This window comes from Antedon mediterranea, chromosome 10 (genome assembly GCF_964355755.1).
Source record: "Antedon mediterranea chromosome 10, ecAntMedi1.1, whole genome shotgun sequence".
Lineage (NCBI taxonomy): Eukaryota > Metazoa > Echinodermata > Crinoidea > Comatulida > Antedonidae > Antedon > Antedon mediterranea.
In genome coordinates, this window is record NC_092679.1 from 19,663,922 (window position 1) to 19,685,795 (window position 21,874).

General features: G+C 31.4%; 1 protein-coding gene across 4 annotated transcripts in view; it reads right to left on the reverse strand.

Moving 5' to 3' along the window:
- Positions 1-21,874, reverse strand: part of LOC140060993 (pleckstrin homology domain-containing family H member 1-like) — a 90,008-nt gene that overhangs the window by 18,270 nt on the left and 49,864 nt on the right. For all 4 annotated transcript variants that reach the window (XM_072107374.1, XM_072107373.1, XM_072107375.1 and 1 more), the window contains 2 exons: positions 10,088-10,169; positions 5,826-6,976 (listed from right to left, as the gene is read on the reverse strand). In XM_072107374.1, the coding sequence (XP_071963475.1) occupies positions 5,826-6,976; positions 10,088-10,169 (1,233 nt within the window). The remainder of the gene's footprint in view (positions 1-5,825; positions 6,977-10,087; positions 10,170-21,874) is intronic.

Genomic DNA, 21,874 nt, shown 5'->3' on the forward strand with positions numbered 1-21,874 from the left:
ATATACACAATTGGAACTTTTATTTATTTCCATTTTATCATAGATTTCCAATTTTAGAAATGACAAAACATTCACAGGACAGATTTGAACTACAACCTCTTGCTTACAGGCAAACACCTTAACCAGACCACAGATCAAATCACCACAAGGATACATTCATAATTATAAACTTAATTACTTGAAACATTACATAAATGTTGCAATGATTTTAAATGTTGTACCATAGAACCTCTATTAAAGGGACACCTTTAGGACCCCACAAAGTGTCCCCTTATAATAGTAAAATGGGTGTCCCCTGAATAGAGGTCGTTTGTAGTGTTAAACATATATTTCCTCTTGATAGTTTCACAGAAAAATTCTCTTTACTAAGGATGTTCCATAAATAGGGGTGTATCAAAGGAGCTGTAATATTTTGTAAGTTTTTATAAATTGTCAAGTTACATAATTAACTCTTTCACTTTGCTTTATATATGGAACATAAATTGCGCTTCCTAAATTAAACTGTACTGGAAATTATATAGTTCCTACAAAATATATTATGTGAAACTTATTAAGAAAGGAAAAGCACATTAAAAATAGGAATGAAATTAAATGGAATTAACCTATGTGCTTTAAAAAAATACTTACAAGATTGTTTGAAAAAGATTGTAGAAGAATGCAACATAGTTTTTTTAATTAAAATATATGTGTACTTAATTATAATTACTGAATTATTATTGAATTAACATTATTTTATAGAATTCAATGAAAAGTTACTGCAATAACATACTATTCTGCAGTAAAGTCATTTAAGATGGTTCCAAAAGTTTAAAAAAGTTATTCTAAGCAATAAACATATTCTTCTAAAATGTACTAATTAAGTATTCACAGGTGTATCAACAGGCTACTTTAGTAACGTAACACATTTACTTTGATATGATTGTTCTTAATATACTGTAAAAAACTTTAACAAATTCTGCTTAAATTTACTTAGTTTCCTCTAATTTGGAAATGGCACGTTTGACAGACATCAACAGAAACACAAATGTTTCCAATCAATGTCAGAAACAGGCCACGTATTAAGAAGCTCCGATAAACTGTTCTTTAATACTTCCGTAACAGCTGATGAACTCATTAGAAATTTCCAAGGTATATTTTCATTTCTTAATCGAATTAGATGCCTTTCATTTGGGACCAACAAATACTCCTTGCCTGGACAGAAAAACATCACTGCCCAGATATCAACTGGCAGGGATCCAAACAAACTGGAGAGATCGTACTTGTGGAGCAATCCCTCAATAAGAAACAAACAATATCTTTTTAAGGTAAATTAAGTTTAGTAAATTTATCGTTTAGCACAAATATTTTCAACTACATCCAATAATGAGATTGCCCAACTACTGTAGTTATGGCACAAAGTCAAACTTTCTAAATTACATCTTGTTTGAGGTTTTTAGGAGAAAAAAATGGCACTATGAGAATTTGAACCCAGAACCTAAGATTGGCAAGAAACATGGGATTGGTTAAACCACCAATATATACTAACCTACAATGATTGCCAATTTATTGTAAAATTGTACAACTATTACAGAATGTCAAAGGAGCTTGGGTGCACTACAAATTTCTTATCCCCTTTCTTTAAGTGTATGAGAACATTCTCAACAAAGTATTAAACAAATATTTTTTAAATAAGCCGTTCAAATTATAAGCTGTTATCTATCGAGCTTCCAAGACAGAAATAAATTTTTAAAAAAACAACTAACTGCATATTATTTTTGGCATTTTCAAAAATAACTAATAATAAAATTAGAAATTAAAGTTCGGAAGTTATGTATTTCAAATGTTTACCGCAACACATTCTCGTTTCTATTTGCGTAGGGAGTATTAGAAAATTAGTAAACACAGGAATTTCCGACGCTGTAAACTTTCAATGTCAGAAGGACATATTTAATTAAACAAATTTGGAATAAATTCAAAGTTAGATGATTAAACAAACCTTAACACACTCTAAGTTCAATCAATCTAATTTTCGCTTTTAATTTCAATTATCAAAAACTAGTACAGAGTAAACAACGTCCTATATTGCAGACATTAGATGTTTCAGCTTTGTCTGGGCAGAGAAGTGCCAAATTGGTAAGCCATACACCCAATTCACACAGTACAAAAATCTTACAAAATATAAAATGTTTGTGATGGCAGCACTCGACACCCTAAGGGGAGAAGAAAGTTATTGCATGCGTCTTCCACATCTGTGTGCAAATCGGCTCAGTTAGACTGCAAGCCACAGGTTTTCCCCAACATTTACATTAAATGGTATAAAATCTTGGAAAAAGTCGAGGACCGTAAACACACCTGTGTCTAAGCATATCTTTCTAATGAGGTTTCTTATACAACGTTTAAGTTACATTCACACTGGGACAAACAAGTGTGTGAAAGAGCTGACTCAGTAAAATTATCTCAAGAATTCATTAATTTTCTGAATGTGTGAATCAGGTATAATACAGTTATCAACATGATCAAGTGGTAATCTTTGATTGCTTTTATTTGGGGTTCCAGTATTTGGGTTCACTTCTTTAATACTGTTTTTTTTTAGTTTATTCAACTTAAAAACTTGTAATTTGCAAAGGATTTAGAAACAGGTTTTAATAGTATAATAAATATATTTTTGAATTATCTTGACTGATATATATATATAAATATGTTTAAACAGTTTCATATCATCAGTTTGGACATAACACATCTATAAATACATTGATTATATCATGTGTATCAAATCACAAATCATATCACTTGTTTTGCAGAGGTTTTACCATCTTCAGACAAACAGTCTCACACAGTGAGTTTACAGACTTTCCTAAATTTCGCCACTCATGGCCGATTCCCCTCTAGATATCCCTAAGGGACAACATGGCTATCAGGCACAGGAACCAACATTCGTAAAGAGGACTGAATTTGTCAGAATGTTGCGTTACGGGTGAATGAATGGTTCCTCTTCGGGGGTAATTTAAACTTCCTTGGGGAGTTACAGGGGGTCTAGAATAAATCCTAAAAACTCGAAGTGGGCATACTGTCAGATTTTATCTTGACCAAAACATTTTAAGTTACTATAGCTGACAGATAATATACATTGTCGACATATAAAGGACCTGTAGGGGGCTGATTTAATTTAGGTTTAATTGAATATTTAACTACAGGGTATTATAGAGTATCTTTTTATTTCAGATTAGCTAATTCTTTTCTTTAACTGTTAGCTTTATCAAACATTAAATAACAGTATCTGCTCTCTGTGTCCATGAAATGTCAAAACGTATATCAAATGGATTTTATGATGTCTTTGGAAGATTTCCACATTTACACACAGTTTCAAAACTATATATTTTTTTTCATTTTTACTCAGTTTAAAGTTTCTCTATATCATAACAAAATAAATCTTTTTTTTTCCTTTTTTGAGTAAGGATTTTATGATGTTTTTGAAGGATTCCACTTTTACATAAATAGTTTTGGTTCTAAAAAGTTTCAAACTTATATATATATTTAAATTTTTACCCAGTTTTTTACGTTTCTCTCTATCATGAACTAAATAATTTTTTTGTTTCTTTTTTTACCCAGTTCACTTTTTAATTCTTGCAGTTTTCTCTCTATCAAAACTAAATAAATCTTGTTTTTTTTTTCATTTTTTTTACCCAGTTCACTTTTAATTCTTTGAGGTTCCTCTCTATCAAAACTAAATAAATCAAATTAAATTTGAGATACAAATACTTCTATGATTCAGGACTCATTGCCAAAAACATTGTATGAACATCAAACTGTAGTGTGAATTGAGGTTTTTACAATGGTTTTTATATTTTATCAATGACATATGCTTCTCTATATTAAATAGCAAGGACAAATTTAAGTGAATCCATAAACTTAACTTTTATCTAATAATATAATATGAAGTTTTGTTGATTCTTCAAAAATTGTTTTGTATTTTTACAGTTATAATTGACAAGGAGTTTGTGGCACAATTTAGATTAAAGGCACACGGGTGTGCTTGCTTGTGTTTAAGTTCAAATCATATTTACATCATTTTGTTCTCTCCCACATAAACATAAAACTATGAATTAAATATATTAATATGTAAATAATTTGTTTGCATACAGAAGAAACCCTATAGGGGAAACCTTCGGTACTCAACAATTTTATTTTAATTTATTTCTTCTTTCTTTAAATAATAATAATAATAATACCACATTTATATAGCGCCCTTTTCATGAGTAATCATGCTCAAAGGCGCTTTACAAGCATTATTACCCCAGTATTTTTTGGGATCAAACACGTATGGAAACATACTCCCATAATGCAGCCGGTAACCAGCGCAAAGTTGTGTCTAGATCTAACTGGGTACCCTCTTATACACCTGGGTGGAGAGAGGCAACGTAAGTAAAGTATCTTGCCTATGGATACAAGCAATGCGGCGAGAGTTGGATTCGCACCTAGGTCTGACGATCGGTAGTCCAACGTCCAACACACTGCGCCACACGCCCTTAAACCACACTAAACTGAAATACACTTTCAATACAAATGTACTGATTTCCAAAGTGGTTCAGTAAACATATTTACAACAAAAATAAAATATAAAAGAAAAACAAAAAGAAAGAAAACAGATATAAAACTATTTATAATTGTGAAGGCAAAAAGGTTAATACATATATGTTTTCTATAGTGAAGATTTAAAAGTTTCCAAAGACATATTATGGAGTTCTGATTTTATGTTATTTGGTAGAAAATTCCATAGTTTAGTTGATCTATAAGCAAAAGTTCTTTTACCCTGACAGTTATTCCATAACGGAATAGATAAGTCATTATTACTTTTTTTTCACAACTGTGATAGAATAAACGAAATACCAATACTGTAGAACACCTATTTGTAACAGGGACAGGGGTAAGGGGTGCGTTCCTAGAATAGATGTTTGTTGTAGTGTTGAAACATATATTGCTCCTGTTTAATACACTGGAAAAGTGTCCCCTTAATTATAAATAAATAAGGCAGTCAGTTTCTCTCTGTAAAAGAATAACTAAATAGAACAATAATACACAACCAAATACAGTAGAGCTAGCAAAACAGAGTTGGAGGAGCAGAGTCTTCACATATGAAGTTGGCTCCTAATACGAAGAAGAAGAAGAAGAAGGGTTGCCCCTGTTGGTATTTCGTTTATTCTATCACAGTTGTGGAAATTTGCAAAGGATAGCAATAGGTAAAATTGTTAGAAAAATTAAAAAATAAAAATCTCAATTCAATTTATTAGCTAAAATAACCAAAAATTGTAATACTATAAATATCAGGGTAAACTGCTGTCAATGCTGACTGCCCGGAGGATATATTTCGATCTAATAAAAAAAACTTTAATATTCACAGTCAGCTTGGAAATGACAATATGATATAACTCTTTTTTTGACAAAAAAATCAGATATATTTAATTGAATCCATCATATCTATATACTCACTTCCTCTATCTCATTCGCATTTGTCACTAAACTTCTAACAAGATATTACAGTGTAAATGTACATTTAAGAAACTCCAACGATTTCTACCGTTATGTTAATATTATCACAATAATGTACCATATTTATTGGAATAAACACTGCGGGTGTTTTTTGAGGGAGGCGTTTATTCAAAGTTTATACAAATAAATATGGTATCTTATAAAAAAGAACAACAAATTGGAATGTTTGTATAGTATACTAATTTAGTTAATTTACAGGCATAAAAACAAATGAATGGGGGGGGGGGGGGTGGGGACAAAACAGTTGCTTTCTTCATCAGAAAACAATAATGATAGCAGTAATAAAAGAAATGACTTACCCATGATGGCATTTTGTGCAATGGTGGAGGCGGTGGTTTAGACAGGTCTGGACTTGCAGCATTGGAAACACCTGAAGATTTTGAATCTGATCGTTCATTCAATCTTGGTGGAATTTCTTCCGCTAAGTAATACTCGTTCTCGCTTGGTAAATGCTCCGAGTGGAAAGATGCCATTGTCTCGTACTTTCCTTCTGCGTTTGTTTCCTCGTCAGATGCAAATAGATCCTTGTACGTTATTTCTGTATGTTGGTTTGACTCGTATTCGGAATCAATTGCATCAGCCTCTGCGTTTGAATCTTGATATAGATAATCCACACTGCCATTAATTTGACACGACTCTGGAATAGAATCGGTAGATATATGTCCCACCATCGCATTATCTGCTTCCAGTTCATCATTTTGACTGGCAGTTGTAAAGTCATCATGATCGATACCAGATGCAACATGTCTAGGAGAGATCTCTCCAGCTGCAATTTCTGATTCCGTAGCTGAGATGGCATCATTTGAAAAATGTTCCATCGCTGTGGCTTCTGGGTGGAGAGAAGCATCTTCAAAGACATCTGTTTGCACACACGCGTCAATTGTTATTTGTTCACGAGATGATGATATTAAAGGTTCACGCGACGTGTGATGTGAACATGTGTCACATGACCCATGGCTTCGCATTGTGTCCGTCATTGCTCGACTGTATCTGCGTGGCCACGTGCGTGTCCAATCCTCCTCTTCCTCGTGAAAACTGTGTAAATTATGAGGAACGTGCAACCTTCCTTTACCCCACTCACAAGCCATGCACATAAAATTCCCATTTCCATTGACTTTCTCCTCCTCCATTTTAATTAATTCTTCGTGTACTTTTATCAGAGCGTGAACTGGGGAATCTCCAGGACTCCTTCGTGTTCGCTTAGGAGGAGTAGGCCTCATTGGCCTCACTTCGTCTCCTGATGAGTCTGCGTCTTGCCTCATTAAGATGGCTTTCCCTCGGATTGAGGGTCGTGCTGGAACCTTAGGAGGGGAACAAGCTCGGGGTGAATTTGATTCAGCGGTATCTGCTTCGAGGAATTCCATTTTGATCGATTCAGTTGGTGTTTGCGTTCTTGTCTGTCCAATCGGCATTGGTATTGATTCCGTTGAAACAAATGATTTCCTTTTATCTGGAAAAGAAAATGTTTAAGCAGAAAATTTAATAAAAAACTATAATTTTCAGAGGACAAACAAATATTTTTCAAAAATGTTATAAATACATTTTTTCAATATGAAAATATAGTAAAGTACATCAGATCAAATTTTGACTTTTCCCCAATTTTGTTTACTGGACTTATTCATAATAAAAAACATACGTAGAAGAAGTGAGACAGAAACTGACGTCGCAAACACTTGAAGACTGAAAGTAAATCTTATTTTTTTAAAAGGTAGAAAGACGTAGAGATAAACATTCACCTACAAAGAAAAATGCCTTTATTTTCTAATAATAACAACAAAACAAAAATTAATCAGATAATCTCTATGGGTCAACAACTTATTAATCTTTTCACTGAATTTTACACATTATCACAAACACACATCTCAGCGATGTAGGACAAATAAAACTAAATGACCAATCAAAATACATAATTTACTTTGTGAAACAACGACCTGCTTAATTCGTTGACCTGAGATTACGGGATCAAATTTAACCTACTTTTACCTGTACTTCTACTACTTCTATCTATAAATTCACATACTATTTTTTTTCCTTTATAAACTATTAGGATTGTACAACTAGAGCCCATTTCAAACATACTGCAGTTACTGCAGTAATTATATTTTGTATATTCTTTAAGCTGTTTCAATCATCAAATCATACACTTTCAAAGTGTTTGTTGAAGCAACATTGAAACTACAAAGCATACAATATTATTGGAGTAAAATCAAATGTAGTTACTGCAGTAACTGCAGTAGAACAATGTTGATATGACCCCTAAATATATTATAAATATACTACATGCAAAAGATGTATAATAATAATAATAAAATCCTAGTCTGAAGTGTTATAATCCCTATTATGAAACCAAAAAGAATCAACTATTTTACTTGAGAAATCTATTATATGTTGATTCATGGAGGTTTTTTCCTCCATGGTTGATTTGAACAAATCCGTAAAATTTATGCATTGTGTATGGATTCTATTTCCAGCCTTGTAAATGTTAACATGGGCCTAGTTGAATTCAATAGGTAAGGGACACATTATATAAACTTTATAATGATTTGATCAACAACAGAAAATCTGGAAATGAGAGGTAATCGCTTTTGAATTGACCATCCTGCCGAAAGACGAGCAGAGACGACAGAAGCTATCAAACTTTAAGGTAAAGTCACATGACACACACAGGGGTAAAAAGGACAAGTCACGTGACAACTTTTTGGCAACGAGTCAAAGAAATAATGTAAAAACACATGCTTAACCGGTGCACTAGAAAACCACACTAAAAATCTATTTTGGAGAGGAGAGGTTATTGTGATGTGAACGTACTGTGCAACAACAGCAAAATGATTTGAAAGTAACTGTAGGGGACGTGGAGGAAATTCACAAAGATTTGATAAAATTATTAGAGTCAGCAAAACAGGGGACAATTTGTCAAATAAAGGACGTTACTCCTACCGAGATAACCGTGGTTCTATTTTTTTTTTAGATACCTTAATACATTTAGTACTTTTTATGATAAAAAAAAAGAAAATAAATAAGCAGACACAACAAATGTATGAGAAACATGCTTTTGCGAGTAATTATTCATATAGGTGCATTAAATCTCTTAAAACTTAAAATTTGGAAGAGAAAGTTCATGAATGTTCCTACCAATTTTAGGCAATTATATGTGGGGCCTCAGGGTAGAATACAAATAACCAAAGGGAATGTCATAGGACCATCTTAATTTGCACTATTTCATATTTAATTTTTTGACCTCTATTCAGACACCTGATCATTGAACAGGAAGTGCTCTTCGAAGCAACAAATTTAATCAATGATTTCCTATTCAAAAATATCACTCACATTGCCTTCTACCATATATGGTCATAGGGCGAGCAAAGGAAATACATTTTCAACCAATCACAATTCAGTAACTAAAGCACTATCATTTCACAGATTATTTTGAATTTTTCAATTGTTATTATATAAATTATTAATTTTATAAAAAGATAAAACTAAATAAAATCACATGCAACACCCTTTGGGCAAACAATCCTTTTTGGGGATATTTTGGATAAATATTCTAGGTTTTTATTCATTTCAAGGGCTTTTTATCAGTTTGCGTGCAGTGGGATTAGTATTAAATAGTTACTCATGCGCCTAATTTGTAATATATCTCTGAATATTTATTTCGGATGATAGATAATGATAATAGCTCAAGATCACAAATCAAGATGTCTTTCATTATGAAGAAAAAAAATTCTATGATTTATAAAAAAAACTTTATACACTTGAGAATTAAATATACAGTAATATATACACCTGTATCCTTGCAATTTGATTGGTCCATTTTGAATTGCATAGTAATATTTAATAGTTCTATTTCATGGTTCTATTACACAGGAAATTTTGTGTAATAGGATGCAAGTGAATATTGCACTTTTTAAAATCAAACTGCAATGTTCGCCATTTGTAACTGTTCTACACGTCGACAAAACTGGAGTGCATGCCTAAATTGTGTAGCCTATCATTTAGACTTAAAAAACAATTAAAGATAGAAGGATGACTTGAATAAAGGTTTACCTTTTATAACAATAGATGTAACACTAATAATGTTTTGTATATTCATTGAACGAGGAGAATATTTTCATGAATTACTGACTTTCCTATTTAAAGCTCTGTCTACACTATCAAAAGAAGTGTGATGTGCCCAAATATGGTAGTGATATGACATCATCATGTCCATATCGGCACATCACATTTCTTTGTCACATACAGTTTGATAGTGTAGACAGAGCTTAACTCGGCTCCATTTCGTTTTAGCTCATGAAAACATTCACATCATTAAACTCATAAACATTCATTACTTGTATATAAAACAACATTACACATATTTTGGATGAAATAGATTTTGTCAGAGGCTTTTCTGCACCAAACGAAGAACTAATGATTCCTTAAACCCAATAATCATTATCAGCTGAGGGCACATTGAACTTTAGCCACAGGGTAAAATCAAAGCCTAATTTATATTTAAGTATTTAATTATAATTTTTAGATGCAAAAAAAAAGACAGAGAACATCAAAGAGGTGTTCTTACCGATAAGTCGTTTTTGTAGAGAACGGATTAAGTCTTGGGCTTTTTGGTTTGACAGTCTCAAGTGCTGGTTTTCTTGTTCAAGCTAAAAGAAGGAAATTGCAAGAAAAACATTCAACTTTTAATTAGATTTTATCAAATTAATACCATATGAAACTATCGGTACTTCCAATCCCTGTGGGATTTCTCGTTTTGTTTAATTTCTGGCCGTTTCTACTGCTTTGCTGTACCATACCTCCTCTTTCTGTTTACACGGAAAAGAAGAAATTGTAAAGTTATATTTTGTTAATTTAAAAAAAATTACATTTATCATATCATATCTATATATAAATTTACGTAAGGGCAAAATTCGGTAAATCGCGCCTTACTTCTAGAATTTTCACTCGATGGTATGTAAAGTTGGTTCGTACTTTCGGTACTGATTTTAACCGCCTGATGTAACCCTGTTTACTAATTAAATTGAGTTAAATAATTAGTTATTGACGATTAAAACGAATTTAGGTTCAACGATTTGCCCCAAATAGGGGTGTTTTCCGATCGTGGTATACACTGTCTAATGGATGTCCATCTTGAAAAATACCCGCCAAAAAAATGCGAGGAGGCTTCGCATTTTTCTATCTCCTCCTACGATAATTGTTTTTAATAGCTGAAAACCGGTTGAACAGCTAGAGTACACCATCATAATGTTGAAGACAGGCCGATTTTCTTTAAAAAATACTATTTTGATAGATTTAATATACGATTATACAAATGTATTGATTTGCGATGAATGGAACATCCCAATCTCTCAGTCTGCCAGAGTTTGGTTTAACACAAGTACTGTAGGTAAATTTATGAGCCCTTTGAGAATAAACTTGCAATACTTTGACAATACTGTAAATACCTATTAACTATTTTTCATTTGAATCGAACATTTCTTACTGTGAATGTTCGTACTGTTAGATGTAATATAAAAATATATACAAATAAACTTTATTACTGAGACTGTGGATAGGCTCTACTGTTAGATATACAAATAAACTTTATACTGACAGTTCCTTCTCAACGTTTGTATTAATTAATAATTACCAAAAATATAAACGTCGTAGTGGTGTATCGTGACATGTACTTTAATATTTCAATCGATTATGACAGTGACAGTTTTAACAAAGTATTAAATCGCAAATGTTTTAGGCCTACTGTATTTAGAGGTATATTATTTATAGGCCTATAAAACATGAACAAAATATTTCGTTACTCAGTGGATAAAGAATATATTTAAAAATTGTTCCTCTTTGTACCTATCCGCTTTCCCATCCCTCAACCCTAATGTTACATAGCGAGGAGGCTTCGCATTTTCCTATCTCCTCCTACGCTAATTGTTTTTAATAGCTGAAAACCGGTTGAACAGCTAGAGTACACCATCATAATGTTGAAGACAGGCCGATTTTCTTTAAAAAAATACTATTTTGATAGATTGCTAGAGTACACCATCATAATGTTGAAGACAGGCCGATTTTCATTAAAAAATACTATTTTGATAGATTTAATATACGATTATACAAATGTATTGATTTGCGATGAATGGAACATCCCAATCTCTCAGTCTGCCAGAGTTTGGTTTAACACAAGTACTGTAGGTAAATTTATGAGCCCTTGGTTTAACACATACGGTAGGTAAATATATGGGCCCTTTGAGAATAAACTTGCAATAGGTTCGGAAAATGTTAAAAACCAATTTCTATTATTTGAATCGGTAAACAGTTTCCATTTATTATACATTGATAATGAAACATGAAATATTCCTATTTATGTCCCTCGAGGTTCATTACAATTTATATTTAGTAGTCCCACGGACTTCATCTTAGCCACTCCCCCGAGTGCTAAGGCCAAATTTATGATACCCTACTTTCTATGTAAGTTTAGTTACAGTTAGTTCTTGACGAAAATACAACGAATTTAGGTTACACCCTTCGGCCGCGAAAACGTTTCTGTACAAATATGATACCGATTGGCTTTATTTCATTCAACAGCGACCATAATCTCGCCAATTACAGGATAGATAAACTATTTTATTATTGATGTGCTTATAAATTAAGACTCATGTAAACAGCTTGATTACATCATTTTACAGACAAACGAAACTTTTTTAAACCTACTGTTTCAATAACTGAGTATAATACTGTATACGTTTTCATAAGTAAGTGCATATACATTTTCGTGTTTTCATTGACGAGATTGTAATAGTAACTTCAGTAACTATTACAGTACTTATTTATTATACGACACAAGACAATTGTATCTGTCAGGTACGTACATTATTCTAAAAAATAAGTCTAGATAGATCCCTTAGGCGTCATAAATCACAGGCCAACAAATCAGTACTCATGACAGAAATTCGACCCAGTTTGGTTCACACAAATGTTTACAGGAATTTCAACACCACAACCGATGATTTGCCCTAAATATTTAGGTAGACTACAGTTTAATTTTTCACTGAATAGGAGCTTGCATTTCCGATTTCCATTTCGCAGAATGTCTAGGTCTATTTATTTAGTTTGGTTCTTATAATATATAAATACAATCAACTTTATTACTGCGGTTCCATCACCACCACCACGTGTCGCCCAATTCCCGTACATACATTTCCATTTCTCCCTAATTTCTTTAATCCACATAAATTAATTGTCCTTTATGGAATCCAGTATTGGTTTTGTTGTCTCTATTTCTGAATACCCCAATTAGGGGGACACTTCCGTTTTTGTTTAGTGTCCCAAAAAAGTCCCCGTCCGTGGATTCTACTGTATTCGAGAACCATCTGTGAGCACCCCTAGATGGTACGCGAGCGAAGCGAGCGTGCCATCTAGTTTAATAAAATATACATAAAAATGAAGAACAGAAAGCGGTTTCTATATAAATATATTTTGTCAAAATTTATGAATTTTACTATATGGGATTATTACAACCTCCTCTCATACGGTGGGCCCATAAAATACTTTAGTAGTTATATGATAAAGTTTGATTCACTTTCACAAAAAAACAACAAAAAAGTAATAAAAAATGTTTTTTCTAATCAAATTTTTTGTCAAAATATACTATTAAGTGAAAAAATGTTTAAAAAAATGGGGTTTTTTTCCGGGGAAATTATATTTTATAGTTATAATATTTGAATCATTGCAAACAAAATTATCGGTGCAATATTGTCTATCAACAAATGACGACATTATGCGACACATTCTGCATGTACACATCATGCATCTGTTCACCGTACATCGAAAATGACATTTCAGTTTTATTAATTAGTAACGAAAAACAAAACTGATGTGTTTCTTGTTTCTATGTCACAAAGGTCAAAAGGATTTAAAATGAAAGCTTGGCACAAAACATTCAAAACTTTATTTTAAAGATGAATAATAGTACTTTCTGTTGGAAATAAATATAATATATTTGATGCCAGATAAAAGTTTTCAGTAGAGAAATTGTCTATAATTGTTACTATCTGTTTTATATTTCCATACCGAGAGTTTACAGTGGATGTACTTTTTCTTTCGTAGCATCCTCCCTATAACAAATTACCACTTTTTTTATCAAACATTCTTCCACTTTTGATTCTTGTAAAATATTTTTTTTACAACTTTTCTTTTTTTTAGAACTATTTTGTTTTTGAAGTTGGGGCAAAACAACAAATGTTTGGTTATCACACTTTGTGACTGCATTTATTGTACAATAATTGGAAGAGTGAAAAATACCAATTTAATTTAACATCTTCATTGTTTTAATTGACTTCTCTTTTGATTTTAATTATTTATTTATTTTTTTTAAATTTTTAATTGTTTTGTTTCAAATTAAAATTGTATTATTGTGAGCATCTCTAATCAGCTTCGGCTGGATGGACCGCCCTCGTAAAATATTGTTGAAATCAATAAAATAAATAACCTACCTTGTAGTAACCTATTCTAAAACCATTCAATTAAATATCAATTAAACCAATTAGATTCATAATCTAATCAAGTCATCTAATTATACTAATATACAGTAATTAAAAACAATGTTTTACTTATTAATGACATCTAATACCTTTAATACAAATTGACATATTAATAAGGTGTACCAATAAAATAGAGTCTTTGTCAGCATTTCTTTCATAAATGGACCTAGGTTAAAAGAATCAAGCAGATTAAGACAAATTCTGACAAGTGATAATTAGGAGGTTCTTAGGACTGGGATGACATTGCCGTCAGCTTCGTTCATTCAATTAGGAAAGAAACTAAATTTAATTGAAAACAAATGATATATCTAGAAAGGATCACGATTTCTATGGCACTGCAATAGGGCAGAATCGGCCAATTCTATGTACTGTGCCTAAATTTGTTTTGCATCATAGGCAGATTCCTTGATACAGCAACACATGAAGCCTGTATCATAGACCTTAACCTGAACCTATGCAGACAACATATGTGATACATATGAGATGCTGTATTACAGAATTTACCTAAGACACTGGACAAAAATTGTCATGAAATTTGAGAATCAGGTGGAAGATAACAATTCCGATTCCGTGGAAAGAACACGAATAAAGTCATACATAAGTTTTATTTGAAAATGTAACAAGAAAAAGATTCAATTTTAAAAATAGAAACAGGTTTCTCATTTAATACAAGTTGGTGGAGTCTAGATGTCTGTAATGCGTAAGCATTATTTTCGTTTACTTTTTGTCTTTATGATGAAATTGCATGCTAGCATTGTACATTTGATATAGACCTACATAAATCGGAATTGCAACAAGGCGATTTCTTTGACTGTTTCTACAAGACTGGACAGACCTTATCAGGTGTAACATCTGCGAGGAGGTCTTAATCAGACGTAGCATCAACGCTTAATCCATTTGAATGATAAACCATGTGACTGAGTTCTTCCCAGTCAACGTTTGCTGTATATTAAACTGGATAAAGCAAAATGATTTCCTTCTGCAAGCTCACCAACTGTCAAATTAAGGAAACTGTGAGTTGATAACCGTGTATGCATTATCCAACATCAAACACGTGGCTGGCGCAGATAAGCGAGGTAAGCTCTCAGGAGATCTGAATGGGTTTATGTTTAGTATGTTACTGCTGAAACGTTTGTTTTGGGGAGCCTAAATGTTTTGCAGATTGTAATCAGGGGTGCAATTTTGTACCCTAAATTGATTCGCAGTCGCCTTAAATGAAAGTATTTACGTCTAAGCGTGCATTTTATGAAACATAATCGTCATTTGGATAAAGCATAACTACTGATACATCACGCGGAATAAACAGTTTAATTCTCAGAACGTTATTATCTTTGCAAGACATTGAAATTTGTTTGATAACCAAAATAGATTTTATCTGCAAAATCTAAGAATGTTATCCCTGGAGAGCGAGACTGATGAAATAAAGTGTCTGCAAATGTATGCGAGATATAAGAAACAATACTACCGTAAGTTAAAAGTAACAAGTATTTAATGCAAATCCATGACAATTTCCCATAGTATGCTAAATTCTAAGATAAATAGAGGACAGATATAAATCTGGGGTTTTTTTTTTTGTCTGGATTCAATTAAAGATAAATCTATAATTTATACTAAAGCTTTGTTCACACTTATCAAACTTTATGTGACAATGTGATGTGCCCATATATGGACATGTCAATGTCATATCACTACAGTATTTTGGCACATCACACTTTTTTGGATAGTGTAGACAGAGCTTTATACAAACTTTATACGTCAAAAAGGACATTCAACAATTGTCTTCCTTGGAAATAGAATAAATTATCATTAAAGCTTTATAGCGCACTTTGAAACTGATTATAGTCATTCAAATATTTAATTGTTCCATATTCTTCAAAAATATTCCAGACCTTTCTTATATGATCTTTATAATTTAATCTTTTGTAATCCAATACTAAAACTATTACAACATTATTAATTACATAGCAATTATACGAATAACATAAAAATCATGTTCACTACATCTCCAATTTCTGCAAAAGTTGAAAAGCGTGAAGCGCCTTTCAAATGCAATAATTCTCACGGAAATTAAATTAATAATTTCAGATAATTTATTTCTTATGTTTCACGATTGTAAAAAATCATTAACATCAAACAGAAACATCTTAGATAAAACCTTATGTTATTCTACGCAATGACATCTGTGGAAATCAGTTCTGACGTACTAATTTATTTCGGTTGTTAGGGTGTGTTTACATCCTTAGACACTAGAGGGTGTGCGTCTACGACGACATGTATGAACTTCAATTAACGAGAATTTCCTTCCATTTTGTTATTTTTATTTGACCTGAGTACTTTCTCATTTTCATTTTCATGTTTGTTATTAGTCTAACGTCATAATTTGTTACAAAGATTGATGGAGTTTTGAGGTTAAATGATTTCATTCACGGAGAGGAAAAACAAAATTATTTGACGTAGTAAAATTGTCAGGTCTACTTCCTTTATGCGTCTTATAAAAATTAATTTCACTAATTGACCCAAAATAAAGATTCTTATCATCTGGAAGTCTAACATCTCCAAGCAAACCAAACTTAATTCTGCAGAGAATGTGTAGAAAGCATTCTCCTGTACGATAATGAAACATGGACAATGAAAAAAAGACCGACATAATGACACCTACACACGTCTCTTAAGCTTGGTTCCCACTAGAACATAACGCAAGGACGTAAACGCAACACAAGCATTTTAACCAATGACAAGCGAAGTTATAGACAGTTAGCAATCACAAGCGAATGACCATCGCTTGTGATTGGTCAATTCACATGCATTGCTTTACGCCCTTGCGTTGCGTCGCTAGTGGGAACCACGCTTTAATGAGAGTACAGAATATTTCATGTCAAGACCATATAAAAAGTCTGAAATATATATGACCGTATCCAACCAATATAATCCATAGTCACCAAGCATAAATTTACTTTTCTGGTCATTGCTAAAGATCAGGTTATCTTTGATGTAATAAACTCTCACGTCTGTCGAGTCTAAAGGAAGAACTTTTTAGGGAAAAAAACCATAAATTTAACAATCATTGATTATTAATTTTGCAATTTCATTATGATTCATGTTCCATTGTTTTTGTTCTAAATGTTAAATAATTTAATTAAAAATGTAGTGATAGCACAAGTTTTAGCCAATTGAGTTTACATCATCACTCCAGATATTCCTAGAAATCCTTTCAAGTTTGTCTTCCTATCTTTGATGTCACACTCAGTTTTAAATCCATCCATGTCTTTCATAAATATTAAATTAATTATGAATAATTATCTAAAAGTAATCTTGTCATAAAATTAAACACCCTTAGTGATAGAACAACGCAAATGTTAACAGCAAGTGTTTAGAATTGTCAATCATCAGTTAAAGGGTGTGGCAATTTAATATTAATCATTACAAATATTTAATTTAATATTTTCTGTTTCCGACATGAAATCGTTGATACTTCTATTCAATATGACTGACATACAGTGTAATGTCGATTTGGTTATGTTGATATTTTGATCTTATTTTTTGGAAAATGATGATGAAAGATAATAGTCGAAAAATAATAAATATAACAGAAGAAAAAAGTAAAATAATAAAATTATGAAAATGGAAGTAGAAAGAAAATAAAAAAGAGAATAAAAATTATGGAGAGGAGAGAAGGTAGGTTGAAAAAAAAGAAGTGAAAGGTGGGAACATATAGAAAATAATGAGAGTAAAAATTATAAATGGAGAGATAAGAGAAACGAGTGGAATGAAAAGGTAAAAATCAGGGATTTAAGTTCCCAAAAAGTGGCATAATTATCTAGGCAAATTCTGAAATACAGCGTCACATATGTATCACATGTTTCACCTTTATTTACGTTAAGGTTATGTTAGGTCTAAGTTACACTGTTTGCCTATGATGCAGGAAAAATTATAGATATGAGAATTGGCTAGCAACGGTACAAGATAATATTGATTAATTTTGATTTATTATGTCTATGATGTCATATGCAATAAAGTTTAGGTTTGTCTGGGTGTGTACTAAATGACTTCAGATCAGTAAAAATTGTACAAACTGTTCATAAAACACTCACAACAATTATAAAGTCATCGGTCATTAATTTCTGAAAATCTGAAAGTTGCAGTAAAGCAGACATAAACCACAGGCTTCTAGACAAACTTTGACAAACGGTTCATGAATAAGGGATTATAGGGAAGGAAAGTTTTTGGAATGAATTGTTAAACATCTGATTCTATTTAGGCAAAAATAAAAAGTAATTGTTACAGAGTGACTTTTAAATCACCTGGTAAGTTGTATTGTGTTACATATCAGTCAACAGAATAATTTTATACTAGGTAACTTCCAATTGGGTGATGCAAAAGGCTTCAAGAACAATTTGAAAAGAATAACCTGATGTGATAGACATTATTAGGAATGATTTTAAGTAGCCTCCTACAGTTCATAAGTCTAAAAGATATTGTTGTACAGTCAACTATCTCAACCTTTATCTTAAACTTTATCAGACTTTTTTTTATGTCTAAAGCTCTGTCTACACTATCAAACTTTATGTGACAAAAAATGATAGAGACATGATGATGTCATATCAATACCATATTTGGGCATATCACACTTTTTTTTGTCTAACTAGTTTGATAGTGTAGACAGTTTTAAGTTCCAAATTCGTTTTTACTAACAAAAACACATTCAGAACATCACAATTTCGGAAAACCAGACATATTAATATATATTAAGCCACCTTAGAGTGTCCAGTTTTTGGCAAATCATCATACCACAACAATGCTTACCTCAAGATTATTTAAACTAACAACATTATTTTTAATATATTAAAACTAAATTTTTTTAATTACATCATAGATAAAGAATAAATAATAAAATCAATCTTACCAATAATTTCTAGACATTTTCCATATCCAAAAATGAAAATAAATCTGTATGCAAATTAGAAATTTGCATACTAACTAAACATAGATAGAGATAGTTTCCACTCCATTCTGCACTTCAACAAAATTAAAAATGAACCGGTTTTGAGTCAACAAGGGACTTTCAAAAGGCGACCATTGGAAGGTGATCACATGTCAAGCCTAATTTGCATATTAGTAATTATACTGGAAATCACTTCAAATGAGCCATAGGCTATGCAATCTCACCGTATAATATTTTAATCCAATTAGTTAGAAATTGTTGTACAACATGAACATTTTAATGATGTTAGTCATTCGTCGTGACAAATAATGTCATTATTATGTTGTCACAAAGAGTAATTGTAGTAGCAGGTAATGGTAATAGTGTTGTTATTATGGCACAGTGGTACAGCAACAGGTTAATAATTAAATTGAAATGGTTCAAGTTTAGTGCTTGTCAACAAAGATGACTAAAACCAAGAAAAGTACATTTTTGCATTGTCACTAACAAACTATTAATAAACAAGCGTTGTAAGGTTGCTTAGTGATGTTCGTAATCGAGAAGTATAATAAAGTCTACCAATAATTTTTAGAAAACTGTACTGTACTTTTAAAGCATTAAAATCTCATCTTGGTATAAAATTTTCCTAGGAAAGATGTTTTTTTTTTTTCAATTATTTGATTTTATTTATTATTTAATTTTTACTTTCAATTATTACTATTTCAATTGCGATTGACAATTGTTTTCATATATTATTTATTGGTATACATCCAAAAATGTGGAAATAATTTAAGACACCAGATGTTAGTATGTGAGAATTAAATTTAAGACATGATTTCCGATTATAGTAAATCAGATTAAACTATAAGACTGTAAAACATTAAAATAATACCATAATATTTACAAAATAACTAAATAAATGATTTTGTATATTTGGTAATCTTGCAGTGTCATTATATGAACCTAAATTATTGCTTTGCAGGGATGTGTGTGTTTCTCTAAAGCTCTATTTACACTATCAAACTTTATAATAATAATAATATCCTGGATATATATATATAATATATAGCGCCTAATGTTGTGAAACCTCTAAGTGCTTAAAATTATTACCCCAGACATTTTTTGGATCAAACACGTATGGAAACATACTCCCATAATACAGCTAGTAATCAGCGCAAAGTTGTGTCTTGACCTATGTGATAAAAAATGTGATGTATCCATATATGGACATAATGATGTCATATCACTACCATATTTGAACATATCACAACCATATTTGGGCACACCACACTTTTTTTGTCAAACTACTTTGATAGTGTAGACCTAGTTTAAAGAAACACCCAAATGTGTAAATACTGTAATCATTTACTTTTGAAAATAAAGGTTACTCGATAATAATTGCTAAACTACTGTAAAATGTAGCCTATATTTAAACATTCAAAATAAACCTTGTTCACAATTCCATTGAGAATATAACAAACCTGAAAATTAAATAAATAGTGTAATTCATGAAGTCAAGGCTTTGTATTCCATAGTGATTACGGAAATTGCTGAGTAACATGAAAAAAAAATACAAAAATATATATCAAAATATATTCCTACTTTTTTTCAATCTTAATGTGTATGTGCATACTCAGAATTGAATTTGTATATAAAATTTACGAAATGTGGAATATGTAGAGTTCTCTTGGTACTTATAAGAAACATCTATTTTATCTATGCAAAATAAATGAATACTTGTTGAAATGTTTACCAGGCATAAGCTCGACTTAACTACTATAGCTCATAAAAACTGAGAGTTTCCAAAGTTTGCTGGTTTGTTACCAGATGACTTCAACAAAGCATGCAGAAGTTTGTAAAAGTTAGGCCTTGTGTGCTAGGCCTTCTTGACAAACTAGTTGGCAAAAGATCACAACAAATAAAAAAAGTCATATAATCCTGCAGATGGACAACTATAGTGTATACAGCTGGACCACAAACTTCTCCAAAATGTGCAAAGTTATCAGACTTCTGAATTATGAATTATTTGTGATCTTTTTAAAAATAACATTTTTAGGCTCTTTAGAAAATCCAATATTAGACAAATCTTTCAACAATACCTTCATTTAAGTTAACAAACTATGTTTTACATCATAAATAGTATTTAGAATATTGATAAACCAGAAAAAAAAGTGTTGTAAACCCTAGGGTATCCTGTATTTGTACACTGAAGTACTGAAATGACTCTGATGCAAGACAAACTTAGCCATGTGTTTTCCCATAGGATTTCACTTAAGGAAAATGTACTTCATGGGAAAAGGTTATTTGGAACTTTGTCAACATGTAATTCCTTAAGGTCTATCTTCATGTCTAATCAGAATAATCATCAGAATCTAATCAAATCTCATCAGAATATAAATGAATGATAAATTTGTAAAAAAAAAAAGAAGTCTAAATGTACCAATAATACATTAAATAAACAGTGACAACAAAATCCCAAAAAAAACAAAGACTAACAAAAGGCAGACACAAGTAAACAGAATCACTAAAAAAAAGTGACCTTTTATCAGGTTATAAAAATAATCATCATTAAATTTATATAAAAACTATAGATAATAGCAACTATTTCCAATATTAAAAATTAAAAAAACAAAATTAAGAAGGTGAAATGTGGAATTGAAGATTCTTAGAAATAATGTTGACATGAAGTCTTTGAGGAAAGATTTGCCAAAGTCACCAGGAATTCATGGATGGCAGGATGAAGAAAGTTGGTTCTAGCTTTTATTCACTAGTAGAATTATTTCAAAAAGTACAATATTTGTAAAAAATAATGCATAAAAGTTTCATTCAAATAGAACTTCAGTTTAATGTTTACAAACATTAGAAACAAGCAAGTGTTCTTTACTAATCTGAAAAACCTGTG